Source organism: Furipterus horrens, unplaced genomic scaffold (genome assembly GCF_987537825.1).
Source record: "Furipterus horrens unplaced genomic scaffold, mFurHor1.1.pri manual_scaffold_4, whole genome shotgun sequence".
Lineage (NCBI taxonomy): Eukaryota > Metazoa > Chordata > Mammalia > Chiroptera > Furipteridae > Furipterus > Furipterus horrens.
The window spans coordinates 61,397,676-61,416,529 of NW_028327174.1; the positions used below are offsets into that span (position 1 = coordinate 61,397,676).

General features: G+C 39.5%; 1 protein-coding gene across 1 annotated transcript; it reads right to left on the reverse strand.

The window, feature by feature from the left end:
* Positions 1 to 8,381: 8,381 nt before the first annotated feature.
* AVPR1A (arginine vasopressin receptor 1A) lies at positions 8,382 to 12,460 on the reverse strand. Its single transcript, XM_090273549.1, has 2 exons — positions 10,933 to 12,460; positions 8,382 to 8,882 (listed from the first exon to the last, which is right to left on the reverse strand). The coding sequence occupies exons 1-2, from the start codon at positions 11,900 to 11,902 to the stop codon at positions 8,596 to 8,598; spliced, it is 1,257 nt and encodes a 418-aa protein (XP_090129675.1). The 5' UTR covers positions 11,903 to 12,460; the 3' UTR covers positions 8,382 to 8,595.
* Positions 12,461 to 18,854: the final 6,394 nt, after the last annotated feature.

Here is an 18,854-nt window from a genome sequence, read left to right on the forward strand (position 1 = left end):
GATAGACTCTTAAGAAGCTACACCATCGTCTCTCGAGACGGACGGCTGCCGACGACGATATAGTGAAGATTTCTATATATTTTAAAGATTACTTTTTTATTGCAACAGTTTATGTATTTTCTTAAGAAAATTACCAGTTTTGCTTACTTAGGTAAGCCATTTTTTAAAATCCCTGGAGGCTGATTTTTATAGTTGTCTAAATTGTAATAATCTTCTTGATGTTCCTTCAGGATTTTTACCAGATGAATTGTAACTTAAAATAAAAATAGAGGGGAAAAAGACATTTGTGTGTATTTACAAAAACTTCCAAATGGCAGATTTTCCTCTTCTATTTTTGTCATTAGGATTCCTGTTTCCATCCCAAGCCCCTTAATCATTTACCTGCACTCTTTTGGGTCAGGGGTTGGGCAGATTATTTGGATGCTGTAGTGAATGATGTTTCTACAAAATGAAGCAATTGAAGGGTAACTATTAGTTGTAATACCTCAAAAATGTTCTTTTTTTAAAAAAAATTGAATCAGATAAGAATCTTATCTGAGCTCTTTTTTATCTCCGAATACAGTCTTTGGGTCCTTTGGCTTTTCTAAAGGCTCTCACTGTTTATAGGCTGCTCTGCTTTCAAGATCTCCTTAGGAGTAAGCATTTGGCATGTACTGGGCCCTGGGTTTTTCACTGACAAACTACAGGCTTGAGGGGCAAGGCACATCATTCACAATCAGATTGTTAAAGGGTGTTGTTCCTTTGAAAAATGTTGTGCTATTGCCTAAAAATTGAGCCACAGCTGGAAAGTGAAGCCTGGAAAATGGAGGATGCTTTTAAACTGGTATGAGGAGAAGGGAAAGGAGAAAGAAGAGAGGGGTATTAAAACTTCTAGCAGAGATTTTGGTAAATGTCTGGGCCCAAGTGAAAGGCTAATTGTGATTGGAATTTTTCCTATGTTTCCATGTTTGAAAATATCTTGGAGTTGTTGATGGGTCTATTTTATATGATACTGTTTTTGCAATAAAATAATAATTAGGTAAGCTGGAGCAACAATCTGGGCCAGGCAGGGCATTAAGGACACCATGGCTATTAAAATATATAAAATATAGCACTCAAAACTATAGAGACAATAAAAGGTCATTGGTTTCCTGGGGTTGGTAAAGGGAGGGTGGAACACAGAGGATTTTTAGGCAGTGAAGATACTCTGTATGATATTATTATGGTAGATACATGCCATTATACATTTGTCCAAAGCCATAGAATGAACAACATCAAGAGTGAGCCTAATGTAAAGTATGGACTCTTGGTGATTATGATATGTCAATGCAGGTGTCAATTGTAGCAAAGGTATAACTCTGATAGGAATAGATGGGAAATCTCTGTACCTTCCACTTAGTTTTTCTGTGACTCTAAACTGCTTTTAAAAAAAATGAAGTATATGAACTACCTATATCTCTATCTCTGTATCTATCCCAATAGCTTGTGCATTTGCTTATGCTTGACTGCTATGGAAAGGGATGTTACAGAATTTTCCTCCAAGAGTATTGTGAGATGAATACCTGGTAGCGTATTGTGAGATGATCTTGTACAATAACTGTGCACTTAGGAGAACGAAGTGCAATCCAACAAGGAGAAATAGCAATTGTGTGAAACTTACACAAATGTATTAAAAGGGAAATTTCTGAACTACTTAAGCATTCTATATATGTTTTACAACCAATATAAAATAAATGAAGAAAAATGAGGTGACTTAAAAAGCTCAATGCAGTTTGAATTCTTTGATATAGGAAAAACATCCTTTATAGAATGAGAATGGCTCTTATGCTTGGGGAAGACACCTTTAAAGACAATGAGCTATTTTGAAAGGCATAGTCTAAGTGAGAGTGTTTTAGACAAATAAAATTTAAATTATTCTACAAAATGAAGTGGAAGAAATGTTAATTCCTGACAGTTGGAAAAACAACAGTTTTGGGTCTTAGCAGTGAGAGGAGAATTGATCAAGATAGCAGCCAGCAAGGTCCTAAAGGGAAGAACAGTTAACACTAATGCTCCTTAGAAGGGATGACCAGGAACCTTTAGGGGAGTGCCTATGAATCACTTTCCCTTCTGAGGCATAATCTAAGCCCCCAACCTTCAGGGGACCCGCACCATATAGGTCAGCCAAGTGCTCAGAATTGCTGGAAGAAAAGTGGCAGGGGAATGAGCAAAGAAAAAGTAGTCATGAGAAGTGAACTAATGGGCTGTGGATTCAGAGTTGAACAGAAGGAGAAATTCATAATAACCCTCCGGATTCCTCTTAAATCTTGGGAAAGACACAGACTTCGCCTTGTTTTTCCAAATGCTGCTAGTTGTGTGTCCATATATAATACATATATTGCCGGCAGCCGTCCGTCTCTAGAGACGATGGTGTAGCTTCTTAAGAGTCTATCTGCACCGCCGAGAATGGCTGTGCAGTCCAACTCGGGAGTGACACGGTATCTGTCTCCTCCCGTGTTGAATCGACATCTTGCAATGACGCTGGAGTGTCCTCTCCAGTGAAGCTGAAGCTACAGAGCCTGGGCAGGGTGATATGGAGGATCTGCTGTTGCCCATGCAGCAGACCCCCCCTCTCTTCGCAGCTGAAGGGTCCAAGGGAAAGACGGAGTCAATACAGCTTGGCTTCAGGTGCGCCGCAGGAGTTGCCGGTGTTGACTACAACGTCAAACTGCCTTAGGGACTCCGGCTCCGGATTTTCTGTTGGGGTTTACTCCCTTAGCCTTTCCCCTGAAGAGGTATGCCGCAAGGCAGCGGAGGTTTTTTGGGGTCAGAGTTTTCCTTCTCTGATGTGCCCTGACTGGAAGATCGAACCAGCGACACTTAGCTCGCAGGCCGACGCTCAATCCACATATATATTGCATGTGTAATATCTACATTAATTTCATTAAGTAAACATATAATACAGACTGCTACTACAATATAAAGATGCAAAGATGACGTGGAAATACTTCCTATATTTAAGATAAACGTGATTGTTATGGAGAAGACAGGCCAATAAACCAACATTGCATTCATTCTGATACATGTCATAGTGAAGGTATTTAGAAGGCTTTTGAAAAGAAGCAAGGAAGAAGTGATTAACTCTAGAGATTATGAAGGATTAAAAATAGAAAATGGATAAATTCTACACTAGCACATTTTTTTATATGTGTCTTCGGGTATACAATGGAACTATTAGTTCAATTTTACCTGATTGATAGGACCTTTTAAAAATATGTTTTGATAGAAATCCTGTTTATTCTTAAGCATTTAAAAATCTTTTAAAATAACAGTGAGTTTTAAAATAACAGTATTTTAAAATAGATACTTCAAATTCCCTTTCTTACATTCTGGGCATTCACTATTTCTAGAGTTTAAGCCAAAACCAAAATAAGCCTTTTAGTCCATGCTAATCGGTTTTAACTTATTAAAAAAAAAAATTGAAAGTTAATGTGACTTGAATTTTTTAGCCCACAGCATAAAGAATTACAATTTTAAAGACCATGCAACAAGAAGAGTCTTGATCTATGAGACCAGAAATCAGTCTGACCTACTTCTAGAGGCAAATAGACAGAGATAACATTTTTAGGCTAGGGTGACAGGCATTGCCTCAGCTAATCGATTACTTTGGTTTCTTAACACAGATGAAAATAAAATTAATTTGATTTAATTATTGTAATTTATTGAAAAGGGAGTTATAAATTTTCATTTGTTCTTGATATAGTCAGAGTATAAACATGAACCTCTTTGTGCTCAAATATAAAGCTATCAATGGCTGCTAGCTATAAACGTTTCTGTCTTTCAAAATCAGCATAATTAAACTGAAATATATTTCATCATTAAACTACATTGTAGAAAAATTCTTTCAAACACTTTTGAGATTTATTTTTATTAATAAAATCAAGCCAATACACAGTAAAATTAAGAATTCAATTCACCAGTAATTTCAATATAATACCACAGACCATTTATTCTGTAAAGCATCAAATATTAGGTATAATCACAAAACATTTCAACATCCATCAAAACCAGAATTATACAATTTCCCCAAGAAAATATACTAAAATTCTTCTGTATATTGGATAGCAAGCTCAAATGTTCAAATATGGTACATTTGAAAAACAGTTCCCAAAATGGAATACTAAATATACAACATTAATTCTTAATAAGTTTGTCACAATAATGAGCTAATACATCATAGAATATGTCATAAGTCCTGTGATATAAATACAACTACATTCATGTGTAGAAATGCTAATTATTTTATATTAATAATTATTATTAATTATTCTGATATTACCTTCAGATTTATTCTCAGGTTTTCTTTTCTGTAGTTGCTAACTTGACTCTGGGACACAAAATTATTTAATTCACTCTATGACATTTTGTTTTTATTTAGAATATAAATCAATGTAAAAATATGTGATTTTATATTTTAAAATAAAAATGGCATTCAATTTTTATCTATAATATATATTTTTGATATTGATGTACTATAAGTCAAATATATTTTTTATTCATAACTATACCTAAAAAATTGAGTTAGAACAATATTATTTAAATGGCTATGTTTGCAATGGAACCATACATTTTGTGTGACTCAACCCATTCAGGTTGACTTGAAGACATAACTCTTCTTATGAAAAGTTCTTAAATTTTGCTCAAATGGGCTGAGGTCAAATTGCAATAAAGGATTGTTTGCTAATATGTATTGTCCTTTGTTACTGATGATTCCAAGTGTTGCCAATGACACTGAGTGTACCAAAAGGGCCACAGAGAAGGAGAGAAAGGAAAAAGGAAAGTGGCTGCTTCTTCACCTCCTGGACTAGCATCCCAGATAGCCCTGCCCTGGGCTTACTCTAAATAGAGCCGTTGCCTCCAGTGTGAAAATCCAAAAGGGCTCAGTTTATGTGGGCCTAAAGGAGACTAATCTCTGATATTTGTGGTGAAAAACTAGGCTCAATGTAGGTTTTAGGACCTGAAAAACATAAAACTAATATAATTGGATTGCTTTACTTGTGTAATAACAGATTGAAGTTGTGTTTCTTAATCATCAATAGTTTGTCCATTCTAGGAACTATAATAAATTTTAGAGGGTACTGCATGTTATTAGGACTACTCAGTATTTTTTTCTCTTTAAAAACCACACCTTTCCCTCAATCATGGTTAAAGATTGCTTTAATGAGGATAAAAATTCTGCATGTAAGAGAAGTATATAATTAATCATGGAATTCCACTAATTTTCTTCACAGTTACATTCCCAATGGTATTTTAGTATAAAAGCTGGGTAGTTTTACACTTTAAAAATACATGTCCCAAAATTAATACTTTAAAATGTTTTCTTTCCATCATCAATTAATATTTATCAAATGCCCAACAGCCAATACCACCAGTTTATCCTTACTGGTGATTATTTATCAATCATTTTCCCATACCCACATACATTAATATTGTGTACTTTCAGGATCTTGCCACAGATGACCCTGCAAAACAAAATAAGGTGGTACAACACATGCATTCTTAACTGCAAGCCTTCATTTGGCATAATATTTCAGATCTTCTCTTTGGTCAAGAAAGGCGAATCTCTTCCCAGCCCAGTCTTTTTCCTTACCACCACCTATTTCCTTTCTTCTAAAATAGGCAGAACTACTTCAAATTGGAATATTGTTTTGGGCCATATTTATGTCATTACTGGGTATATAACATTAAGAAAGTTTAGCAACTATAAAATTTAAGCTTCTCAGTCTAAACCACAGAGAATAAGACCATATCCTTGCTTAGTGCTACACTAGCATTAGATTGTCGATGTCTCCCCAGACCTTGCCTCTTGACGCATTTAAAAGGAGAAAACACAGCTGGGTAGGTGGGTATGCACCTTATTTGATAGATGTTCCTAGAAATAAAATTCAAACTGAATTGTTTTACATTTTTTTATTGTTATTCTATTACAGTTGTCCCACTTTCCCCCATTGCTGTCCCCTGCCTCACCCACCCCATTCCCTGCCACCGTCAATCCCCACCCTGTTGTCCATGTCCATGAATCATTTATACCTGTTCTTTGACTAGACTCTTCCCCTTCTTTTCCCCCTTATCTGCCTCTCCCCTCCCCTCTGGACGCTGTCAGTCTGTTCCTTGTTTCCAGGTCTCTGGTTCTATTTTGCTCATTTGTTTATTCATTGGGTTCCTCTCTTAGGTGAGATCATATGGTATTTGTCTTTCACAGCCTAGATTATTTCACTTAGCAAAATCCTTTCCAGTTCCATCCAGGCTGTTGCGAAAGATAGGAGTTCTTTCTTTCTGCTGCATAGTATTCCATCAGTAAGTGAGTGAATTGTTTTACATTTTGATAAGCTATATAAGAACTATGAGGCTAGCATTTTGCAAATAGATTTATAAAAAAAAGTGGGCTCATCTTTGTTCCAACCCAAAAAGCTTTAGTTTTTGAACTGTCAAAGTTGTCAAAAGGGCTGGCAATGTTACTGAGATGCTGCTATGCCTCAAATAACAAAGAATTGATTAACTTCATTGATGGCTTGTATTGGACAGTGCCCTTTAAGAAACACATTTGTGATTTTTGAAAAGCAGAATTCTAAGATGTAAGGACTTAATCTCCACAAAACATTTGAAAACATTTATTTTAGGCACATCAATCCAGGGAGTAAAAGCCTGAGAATTTGGAAAGGCAAGAGAATGAAGAGGAGTGAAGTTGGTGGTTCCAGGTTCTCACAGTGCCATCCAGTCTTCAGTTTCTTATCCAGAGAGTTAATAAAAAACCCAACAATACTATTAAAATAACTGTTGTTTCCTTTAAGAGATGCAAAATATTTATGATGTATCCTCAAATCATTCCATGGCCTCTAAGGGGGAAAAGGAGCCAGACAAAATAGCTCGAGAAAACCCAAGTTCCATTAATAAAAAATGCAGTAACAGCAGCCAAATGCTGTTGTAATTTATCTGTTTCGAAATGAAAGAAATTGATGCTCTTGGCTGGCTTTGATTTACCTGCATTCAAAGGAAAGCAAGTTCTATCTTTAACTTAGAAAACTGAAGTTAGGCAGAAGTCAGGCTTAGTGGCCACTGGCAGTACTTTCCAATGAATCAGCGAAGCTATATTTAAATTTTAGGACTTTATACCCCAGACATGAAACCAACAAATTCTGGTTAATGAAAAGTAAACAGAAAAAGGCTGAGGAATTCTGAAGGCCCAAGCCTATAATAAAAGCAACTGCTATCAATTGTATAGCACTTGGCAGTTTATTTATGAAGCTCTTTCACACACTTGATTTAATTTAGTCCTCACAGTAACCTTCTGAGTTAAGTGTTAGCAACTCCATTGTGCAACCAAGGAAACAGAGGCTTTATGTATTTTTAAGTAATTTTCCTAAGGTCACGCATTTAATAATGAAGGAAGCCAGATGAGGTGTCAAGCAGGTTTGGTCCCATCTCCATGGCATCCTGGTTGTAACCCTGCCTCTCTTCTGCTGACACTTTTAGATGGGTGGGAGATCAGAAGGAAAGACCAAGTTGTTGTAAATTAAATGTTAGGGGACATTGTATACCCTGAGTCACTTTTAGCAGACTCCCTTTTCTATGAATCTGGATTCCCCGAACATAAAGTAATAACGATCATGTTAATATCCAGCATACCCATTTGTTAAAGGATACTGTCCAATAGCACAGTGTTATAGTTTGACATTGGTCAAAACATGTCCAGAGAAAGTCTGCATAGTACCTTGGGCAATCCACTTCTACTCTTTTAATGAAACTGAGTATTCGTGATGCAAATCTGACTCTAAAACAACCTTGCAGTGGGAGGGAAAAAAAGTATCAGAGATGACACATTTTTTTCTAACCTTCAGCATCTTAGTTCATTGGCTTTTCACAACCGATAAAACATGAGGAACCTAAAGGAGGGAACTGCCAGTTCTAAAGTTCCTGTTTTGAAATCTAGGTGATTTATAGCTTCTAACAGAACTTTCCTCTTTCCACTCTGAACCAGTCAACCCCTGCTCATATATACCTCTAGCACTCATGCCTCTCCAAGGTACAACCCTGTCTGTAGGCCACTATTTGAGGCTGCATTTATTTTAATGTATAAATTAATTGTATTGGATCGGAACAATTTCTTTGAAGTCTCTTCTAATTCCTTTCAAACACTAAGGCTGATTGAAGGTGAATTCGCTTTGTTCAGAAAAAATCCCCTTACATTATACGACTTCTAAACCAATCAAACCTTAGTTATGTCAGAAATAAAAAGAAAACAAAAGAAAACACACCAACAACAAAATATAAAGTCAGGATGGTTATGAATTTTCCTTTAGAAACTTAAGTTAAATTTCCTTGAAAACTTGTTATATTTATCTCTGGGAAATTAGGCCTGAAAATTTCAGCGTAGCATGTTTTTATTACCATTCCGTATAAAACAATTCATAGCTTTTGGTCATAGCAATGTGAAAATGCAAACAGAAACAAAGTCTTGCACCCAATGAATTGATTTATGCTTATCTCACATAGTTCATTTGTTCTCATGACTGCTTGCTAGATTCAGCCAACGGGCCAGAAAGTCTGTCACATGAGTCAGCTGCATGACTGAGGGTCTCAGGTTGAAACAGGAATGAATTTGATGAACCTGGAAGATTTAGGTGAGTCCTTCCAAGTACTCATACTGTTGGTGGGGCTTCGGTTGTTAGTGTAAAAAGTCTGTCTTCTGCTCATACTGTCAGAATCCTCTTTGTTGAATGTTTGCTTTCTGTTTTGGCAGCACGGGAAGCTTTGGATGCAGTCTTGTAGGAGATGGCCACTAAAAAACATGTATATCCAGGGGTTGCAGCAACTATTCAAGGAAGCCAGTAATGCAGTGATGGTGATGGCTGGGTTTTCTGACTCTAAGGAAAACATAAAGAGCACTGTTAAATGCAAATAACTGAGCACTGAATAAATTTGTTTTTCTATTGACTAATGAAAGCAGGAGAAAATTTATGGGTTACTATAGAAAATGAAGTATTTTGTTAATCAGAGAAAGAGGTGGTATATGGAAATCACTTGGTTATAAAATATTTTCATAAGCAAAATTATTTGAAATAAATTCAAATATTTAAAAATACTATTAAAATACTTGAATAGAATAAATGGAACTTTTAAGAGGTTAAGAATATTAAGTAATTTACTTTTTAAAATTTTGTATCTTTTATACCAGCACCAGCAGGACACAGCACCCCAGAACAGCTGCAATTTCAATGAAATTTCGAGAGTTTATAACCATATACACCAAATTGTTTCCATCCCAAAACTTGGACAAACTGTTTGGTAGTTTTAAATTTTTAAATATTAAAACATATTCTTGTAATAACAAAAATATTGTATGCCTAAAGGATACAATATTTAGTTGTTATCTTTGGTTAATTATAAAATTCTTTTGATTTTAAAAGAAAACCATCTTTCATTGTGGTTTAAACAATTAAATTATATTTGATCAAGAAGAGCTGAATTAAAAAATTCCAACAGGCTTTTGAAATATTTTATGTTAGTTTGCACTGGTAAACTCCATAGATATTATAAACTCTCAGAGAACAACAGATAATATGCCTTTTCTGAAGATAACAATAATCAGCAAGTACTGATTTACCCTTGATTATAAAATATGAGTCTTCTCTCTCATGCTATGCCAGAATAAATTACAGGCTATTTAATCATTTCATGTTTTTAAAGGTGGTCATGATCCATGACCAAGAGTATTCAAAAAGAATGAAAATCATCAACATACCTACACATGTGTGAAGAAGTTTTTAGTAATCATGGTTAAATCCTGATGAAGTAATTATTAGACTGAATTTTTATTTGATTGGCAATAATTAAGAGGCTACTAAGACCCAACAAGATAGGAAATGGTAAACCAAAAATATAGCATTTATGTTGTACTTTTCATTTGTAATATTATAGTCATACAAAAAATTTCATTTGTCTGAATTAAATTCACTCTCACATGTTTTATTTGCACATATAACTCCAAAGTATTTCCCATATACTTCATACTCAAGACAGTTCTCCCCAGGTACCATTTCCCAAGTACAGTTGTTGGTAACATTCTATAATTCTTTTGAAAGTTTTTTTCTTACTAAAAATAAATATATATTTTTTAAAGATACAATATTAAACAATTCCCTTTGGGGTAAATTCTTGTGAAGTTAATTTTTCTAGTTTGTAAAGGAATTAAAATCAAACAAGCTAGTAGAGAACGTTCTCAGTAAACTACTGCAAGGGTTGCACAAAGAAGTGCATGGCTGTGTGGAGAAGTTATTGCTGAAAGACTAATTCGTCTAACAAATGTAGTTTTTAAAAAATAATCCTGCTTTGAAATACCAGAAAACGTGTTGAAGTAATTGTTAGAAAAAAATTAAAAGATTATAAGAAATGGACACTAGCTAAATGCCAAATTAGAATTACTGACTTCTTAAGAATTCTTTTTTCAGAAAAAGTTTGTCATTTTATCCTTGCCCTTGGGGCATTTCTACAAAATTTTTGTATTAATTGTGATATGTTTTACAAACTAGCGAAAAGCGGTTGTGACAGTAAAAATATTTCCTTGCATCCAATAGATGGGAAAGCGGTAACTAACACAGAGGTTACCGACTGGCCATTCTGTTTCGTAGTTCTCTGTGGCTCACTTTACGGCAAGGTTTCTGGATTTGTGGTCTTGGGATCGCTGCAGACTGCAAATGCAGATTTCTGGGCCCCGCTCCAGAGCTATTGAATTAAAATATCTGGCGCAGGGACTCCAGGAATTTGCCTTTTTGATAATTTCAGGCAAGGTGTGATTCATATGCTCACAGACGTTTAAGAAGGGCTGCCCTAGAGGATATTATAAAAAGACACCCCCGCCCCCACTCCCATGGCTCCATCCCTGGACCTTCCTATATCACCCCGACCAACACCTACCGGTCCAGGTCAACGTCTCATCCCAGACAGACCACATCTGGACGATGAAGAAGGGCGCCCAGCAAACGATGTAAGCCGTCACGATCACGAAAGTCATCTTCACCGTCCGGATCTTGGCGCGGGAAATGGTCTTCACGCTGCTGACACAGGGCTCGAGCAGCAGCCCGTTGTGGAAGGCACCGCCAGCGCCCTCGGCACCCTTGCCCTCGCGCGACGCTGTCTTTCCGCGGACGTTGCGCCAGATGTGGTAGCAGATGAAGCCATAGCAGGTGCTCAGGATGACCACCGGTGCCACAAAAATGCCACTAGTCATCCAGGTCACGTAGGCGCGAGGGCCCCAGGGCTGGATGAAGTTGGCCCAGCAGTCGTAGGCGTTGGTGACGTTGTCCACCTGGGCCATGGAGAAGATGAAGTACTGCGGCGTGCTCAGCACGAAGCTCAGCACCCAGGCGGCAGCGATCATTAGACGCGAGCGGCGCGCGGGTTGCTGCAGCGTCTTCAGCGGGTGGCACACAGCGATGTAGCGATCAGCGGTCATGACGACTAGCATGTAAGCCGACACGAACATGACGAACACCTGTAGGTGCTTCACCACGCGGCACAGCCCATCGGATCCCCGGAAACGGTAGGTGATGTCCCAGCACAGCTGCGGCAGCACCTGGAAGAAAGCGACGGCCAGGTCGGCCAGGCTGAGGTGGCGAATGAAGAGGTGCATGCGGGACATCTTGCGAGGCGAGCGGTGCAGCGCCAGCAACACAGTACTGTTACCCAGCACGGCCACCACAAAGGTCACGGCTAACACAGCGATCTCCAGCTTGGCTAGCTCCTCGTCACGCGCATCTCTCTGCGAACCTCCTCCTTCCCCGAGCGCCTCAGTTTCCCCACTGGTATTGGCCCTGCTGGTGGTCAGAGGACAGCACTGGCTGGAGTTGCTCGGGGACCCCGCATCGAGGCCTCTGTCGAAAGACATGCTGTTCACGCGGCGCCCCCTGCACCTCTGCGGAAGCTCGTTCCCTTCCCGCCTCCGCGGGCGTGGGCTCCGTCCCGCACTCTCGGCTTGTTCCGCTCCGCTCTTCCTCCCGCAGGCGTCTCTCTGCGTAGCGTCCCACCTGCCACCTGAGCTGCTCCCGGTCCTGTCGGTCCTGTCGCGGGCCGGCCGCTTTTCCTGCTCTCCCCTTTCTCAACTCGGACGAAACTGGGGAAGTGCGCTCCAAGCCTCTAAAAGCACTGGCTCCAAACTCAATTATTTGGGCGGAGTTTGTTTCCCCAGAAAGCGCTCCCTCTCGCCCCTGTGGCTGGAGATTGCTTGGTGCCTATTCTTTCCCCCTCTCTACCCCTTCCCAGCTGGTTGTTTATTTTCCCTTCCTTACGTCGGTGATTTGTCCTCTGCATCACTACTGCAGGGGCGGGGCTGGGAGACTTGATTATTCCTCCGCGAAAAAGGCTGGATCGTGGCACCTTCCCGCTCCTCTCTTAATAAAATCTTGGAGAACAGGACGTGTCATGCCTTTCTGGGTTTACCACCATTTTCTTGAGTCTCCCTCAATAGCCACGCCATCTTAAACCCGCATCTGACTTCAACAGATGCGCTCAATACCTTACCTAGAAACGCGGAGCTCACAGCTGGGCGCTCGCGCTCTTGCTTCTGAATTTGGCTCAGGACTTCACCTCCTCCACCCCGGGTTCACCCACCGCAGCGAGCCCGACTAACTTTATTCCCAGGGCAGTTTGGCTAAGGGAATTCCACCTCTCCAGCCCCGCCTGCTACCCCCCACCCCCACCCCGGCTCCGTACCCACCCTGCAGGGTAACCACTGGGTGACTTAGAGGGCACTCTCTCCCCAGTAGCTTCTTTGCCTGCTCTGTTACCCTGCCTAAGTTTGTAATCACGAAGGACACACTCACGTGTCCCACTGCAGCCCTCGCGGCTGCCCTGCGTGTACAGCTGTACAGCAGGGAAAAGGAACCTCTCCCGGTTTCCAGTTTCTCCCAGGGTCGGGGTTGGGGTTGTGAGTGGGGGGAGAATTACGGAGTTTTCTCTAAACTACATTCCAGGGGTTTTCTCCGGGGAAAAGCCTGATTCTCACCGAGGGGATAGGCAGGAATTGGGCCACAGAAGTCCCTGGGGACAGCTCTTCCAGTGGACAGAAAGCAGCTGCCAGAGAACAGCCACCCAGGCAAGCGCTGGCTACGGCACGGGCACCGGAGCGGAAAAACTGCCAGGCTCCTGCGCTGGAAGGGGTGGGGTTGGGGGTGGTAGCGAGAAAGAGTCAGTCTCTAGGCAGGAAGGAGGCGCTACGAAGGAAGAGTTCTAGACAAGAACACTAACCTATTACTGATTAGTTACTCTGGACAACTGGCGCTCAGTTGCGAGCCCCAGCGAGGCAGAACTACTACGTGATCTCTGCGTTTTAACTTTGGCAAAGATGTGCTTTGAAGGAAAGCAAGGGGGAGCTATTTTCAGGCTATTTCACGAAAGAAAAAAAATGAAGAAACAATATAAGGTTACCTTTACCTACTCTGTAGATACACGAACATGACTTTTGATCAGAATGCTTGCGCATTGTGGCTGTTGTATAAATTTGAAAGTCTCAGAAAAGTATCTGTGAAATGTAGGAAAAGAAACAAAAGATTTTCTGAGGTGCAGTTCTCAGTGAAAATTCCACTTTGCTTCCCAGTTCATTCATGCAGAGTCCCAAGGTTAAGACATTAAGGGTTTTGAACTTGACCTTTGGAGCCCTGCTTCTTTGTGACTGTATAAGCCTCCGTTGATACGTCTTTAAGAATGGGAATAAAAGTACCCACTTGACCTACTGTAAGGTTATTGTGAGGGTCAAGTAAGACAACATTCTGTGTGGGGGAAATGCTCTCCAAACTACAAGCTATCTTGTCTTGTTTCATGTTCTCCAAGTTATTTAAGAGGAAAAAGATTTTAAAAGTTCAGAGATGGCAATAAGTAAAAGGTTTCCAGACCACCTGCCTGGAAAAATCCTTCAAGCAATTAGGTAGTAGTCATTGACTCAGAGAGGTGACTTTCTTTCCAATCACAAGTTACATTGTTAGTGCTCCTTAGGAGAAATAATGTCTAACCCTAGCCTCCCTGGATATTGCAAAAGTGGTCCATTGACCAGAACCTGGCCATTTTATTGCTCTTGGCCCTATCCCTTTGAGAGTTTAAATTTCTGAGGGGGAGGAAACCTGCAGTACAGTGTTACCAGAGTTCTTTATGTTACGATACTTCAAACACCTTATACAATAATTTCATAAATATGAAAATTAAGTAGTCAGACTAATATTGTTGTTCTTAACTAAAATATATGCATTTATTATGACAATGAGTTTTTACTTGCCATGGAGAGTAAAATATATTGCATGTTAATTTAGTTTTCTAATGTGTTCCACATCCCAACAGCAGTTGTAACCACTACTCAATTTCTTGCATCACTGGGATTTTTGTACCTTCTTTTTCTTTTAATATGCTTTATTGATTATGTTGTTACAGTTGTTCCACTTTATTTTCCCTTTGTTCCCCTCCACCCAGTGACCCCCCCTCCCTCCAGTTGCCCCGCCCTTAGTCTATGCCCATTGGTTGTACATATAGTTCTTCTCAACACCTTTCTGTCTACTCCACTCCCTCCTTCTATGCTTCTTAATTCCTGTACCCTTTCCCCCCTTCCCCCTCCCTGCTGACCTCCTCCCATAATGTTCTCCATACCTATAATTATTTTTCCATTCCCATTGCCTACTTAGTGGGCCTTTGTTTTGGTTCCCTAACTTCTGTTGGTGGTTGTTGTGATGCAGTTTTCATTTTAATGTTCATAGTTTTGATCCTCTTTATCCTAAACAAGTCCCTTTAACATTTCTTATAACAGTGGTTTGGATCTGATGAACTCCTTCAGTTTTACTTTGTCCTGGAAGCACTTCCTCTACCCTTCTATTCTGAATGACAGCTTTGCTGGATAGAGTAATCACGACTGTAGGTTTTTACTTTTCATTACTTTGAATATTTCTTGCCAGTCTCTTTTTGCCTGCAGACTTTCTTTCTTTCTTTCTTTTTTTAATTTTGTAAGTATTTTATTTATCATTAAAGAAAAAACACAGCAGCAAGTTCTGTGTTGGCTTCAATGAGACCAAAGTTAATCTCTAACAGAGCTACTACACCCCAAAATTGAAGTCAACACAGTCGTTACTACAAATTACTTGGTGAAAAAAATCTATCCTGAAAAGAAATTGAGAAAAAGAATTTAAACAATTCCTCCTAACCATACATTTATAAATATTCTCATATTTAAAATATTTGAAAGGCTGAATTCTCCATTAATGGAAAAGCAGTTTGCTATTGGCCAGAGTTTCTTTTGAGAAATCAGCTGATACTCTCATTGGGACCCTTTTGTACATAATTCTCTTCTTCTCTCTTGCTGCTTTTAAGGTTCTCTCTTTATCTTTAATTTTTGACATTTTGATTATAATGCGTCTTGGCGTGGTTCTCCCTGGGTCCAGTTTTTTTTGAACTCCCTGTGCTTCCTGGACCTGCAAGTCTACGTATTGCCTTCCCCAAGTTAGGTAAGTTCTGCTTCATTATTTTTTCACATAATTTTTCAATTTCTAGTTCTTCTTCTTCACCTTCTGGCAACCCTATTATCTGGATGTTGGCCTGCTTATAGCTGCCCATAGGTTTCTGAGTCTCTCCTCATTTTCCTCACTTTTTGTTTCCTCTTTCTGCACTGGTTGACTGTTTGTTCCTTTTCTATGTTATGATTTGTTGATTTGGTCTCTGGTTTTCTTTCCCTCACCACGAGTTTCATATGTGCTTTTGTTCATTTCAGCAGGACTAGCCTTCATTCCTTCCTGTCTTGTTTAAGATCTGCTGTTAGGTCTGTAAGCATTTTTGTAACCAAGGCTCTGAACTGTGCCTCAGAAAGATTTTCTGTCTGCTGCTTTGTTAGATTAGATATTTGCTGTCTGGTCAGCTGCATCATTGGGATCTCTATCATGATCTGTGCCATCCTGAAAGTTTTGTGTTTACCTTTGTTTCCTGGGCAGGGCTGTCATACCTCCTACGCTAGGGGGCAGAGCCCCCTGCACTCATCACAACTGGGTGACCCTTCTCACCACACTGTGGCTTTTTCAGTGGGGGCGGGGGTTCAAGATGGATTTCTGCCATTCACTCTCTGCTGAGAGACTGGGAGCCTCCTCCTCCATCCCCACCCCCTCCGGGCCTCACAGTCCAAGGCAATGTGGGTCTGCCTTCCCCGGCAATGGAATCGCAAGCTGACGAGTCTGGTATGCAGCTGGTGGGTGCTCCCCAGGTACTTCTCCCCTCCCATTAAATATGGGTGTCTGTGCTTACTACCACCCGCCGCCATTGCCACTGCTGCCACCACCAGCACAGCTCGACCTCTCTGCCCTGGCTTCACCCCTCCTACCTGTCCGGATGAGCACCATTTCTTTATAACTTCATACATTGGACTTCCGTTTATTTTTCTGGAACTTCTGGTTTTGCAGTAGTTGTATTCCTTCTTAGTTGTGGAGGGGGATGGAGCATATCAGTTTAGGCCTCCATCTTGGCTGGAAGTCTCCTGTGTTTCTGCACCTTCTTATAAATTTCCCTACCATGAATTGTTACCATGTGGTTTAATTATCAAAGAGACTTTGGTAAACAGCTGTCCCTTGAAGTTTGCATTTATTTATTTTTACCCAGTATATCTCAGCTTTATCTTAGATTTCTCTTAAATTTCAAAATTCACAATGTTGCCAATAATGGTGCTCTGTCTGGAGGAGTTGAAACCAATTTGGAATTCCTAAAGCTCCTATCTGTACAGCACAATAAAAGCTAAGATAGGACATATCTGGGTTGCCACAGGGCAAGAGATTCTCAACCCTGGGTGCATCTTAGAATCACCCAGCAAGTTTTTGAAACTACAGATGGTCATAATGTGTAGCTGGAATTGAGAACCATATGCAGAATAGATCTATTCCAAGTAGACATTAGCAGACAGGAATCACTGACCTGCAAAGGAAGACGAATTATTTTTCTTTCTCCATGTGCATCTTCCTCATTCTATTTCCCTTCTCTGCCCTGCCATTTAAAAAAATTATATAGAGAGCGAGCACTATCTTAACGTGTACCTTTGTGTGGGTATGTTTTCTGTGAGGGCAGAGGAGAGAAGAATGGTAAAGATCGAGGGTAGGAAGGGTGTTGGGGTGAGTAGAGACAATATTATGATGAACTAGACTGAAGATTCCATATTTCTACCTGACATCAGGGGATTATTTCAATGTGAGAAGTTAAGCGTGTAAATCTGAAGAACTCAGAAAAAAATAAGGAGACATAAGGTACTTTTTACCTAGTAGGTGGGGAGGAAAGGCAGCCTGGGTTGGAAGAGGTCACCATAGTCATGGGAAGCACTGGGAGAACGTTGGAATTTGTTCTCTTTCTACGTCTGCACACGGCCCTGGCCAGATCATACATGGAGCATTGCAACTGGAAGTAGACAAACAATCACTGCCTAGGGTTGCAGGAGTAGCAAAAGAAGAGTTTCAGAGGTCTGACTGGGGAATGCAGGTGAGTATCCAACCCTTGAGTCTCTTCCCTACCACTTGCCCTATGGTAAGGGAATTCGTGTTCTGGAGAAGAGCAGTGAGTGGGTAAAAGGATAGGAAGGTTCTCTGAGGGGAAAACCACCACCATTACGCCCTGCCCACTTGAAGTCCCCAGGAGTAGATAAGCAGGGCCTATGCTTTGCCCTTTCACCTCATTGCCAATCTAAGTGGCTGATACCCCCAATGGAAAGTGAGTTCTCAGGAATAATAACAAAACATGTGAGGAGTACAACCATTTTGTAAAAGGAATAATACATGAATGATTTATGCTATATGAGGCAGGGTTAAAAAAATAGACTAAACAAAAATTAGAAATAAACATAATAAATTTCCTCCAAGACATAAAAGAGAAACAGAAATATGTCATTATAAAGAAGAGCCCATTGGAAATAATGGGTTTGACTAATATTATAGTTGAGATAATGAACTGAAATTAAAAAGAATATAGTTCAAGCATGTTAATGATCTGGTCAAAGATTTTTTTCCAATGGGCATCAGAAGGGGAAAGAAAGCAACAGCATTTCCTTAAAGAAGAGTTAGAAAATATGGCAATGAAAGAGGAAGTATGAAGATCTGTATATTGCTATATAAGAAATACGTAAAGAAATTAAGAGCCAAACATCCCCAGAATCAAATTGGGTAGGAGAAAAAATACCCTATATAAACAGATTATTATAAAATTTGAAACATCAAAAAGAAAAAAGCTTCTAGAGAGAAAAAACAAAACACATAAAGGAAACACAATAAGACTGATATAAAACTTTGGAAGAGAGACACAGGAAAGAACAAGATAATTTAACAATATTTTCTAGGTGCTGAAAAAGAAAAACTTTGAACTTAGAATTTTATATCCAGTTAAATAAATATGAATTGCTATAAAGATATTCTCAGATATATAAGCCCCAGAAGGTCTTTCATGCAGAGATGAAAGCATTTTTGTAGGAAGTATAACAACAGAGAGAGAAATTAATTAAGAGGAATCTTTGCAATATATGGGAATGAAGATAAATAGTTCAGTGAAGATTAGCAGAGGCCGCAAAGTTATTATGACATTTCAAAACTATCAATGAGAGAGGGGGGCTGAGAGGAGGGAGAAATCAGGCACACTGAAAGCAATGGTTTTCCTTAGGGAGAAGATACAGATATTAAGTTTAAGAAATTAATCTTCAAACAAGTTAAAAAAATTATCTCCCTAAAGTAAAGTAAGAAAGGGGAAAGGATTATGCTAAATAGAAAGTAAAAAGAATAAGGTAGAAATAAGTTCTGGCATAAGGTAATAATGCCAAATACAAATAATAGTTTAAAACACAGAGGGTTTCA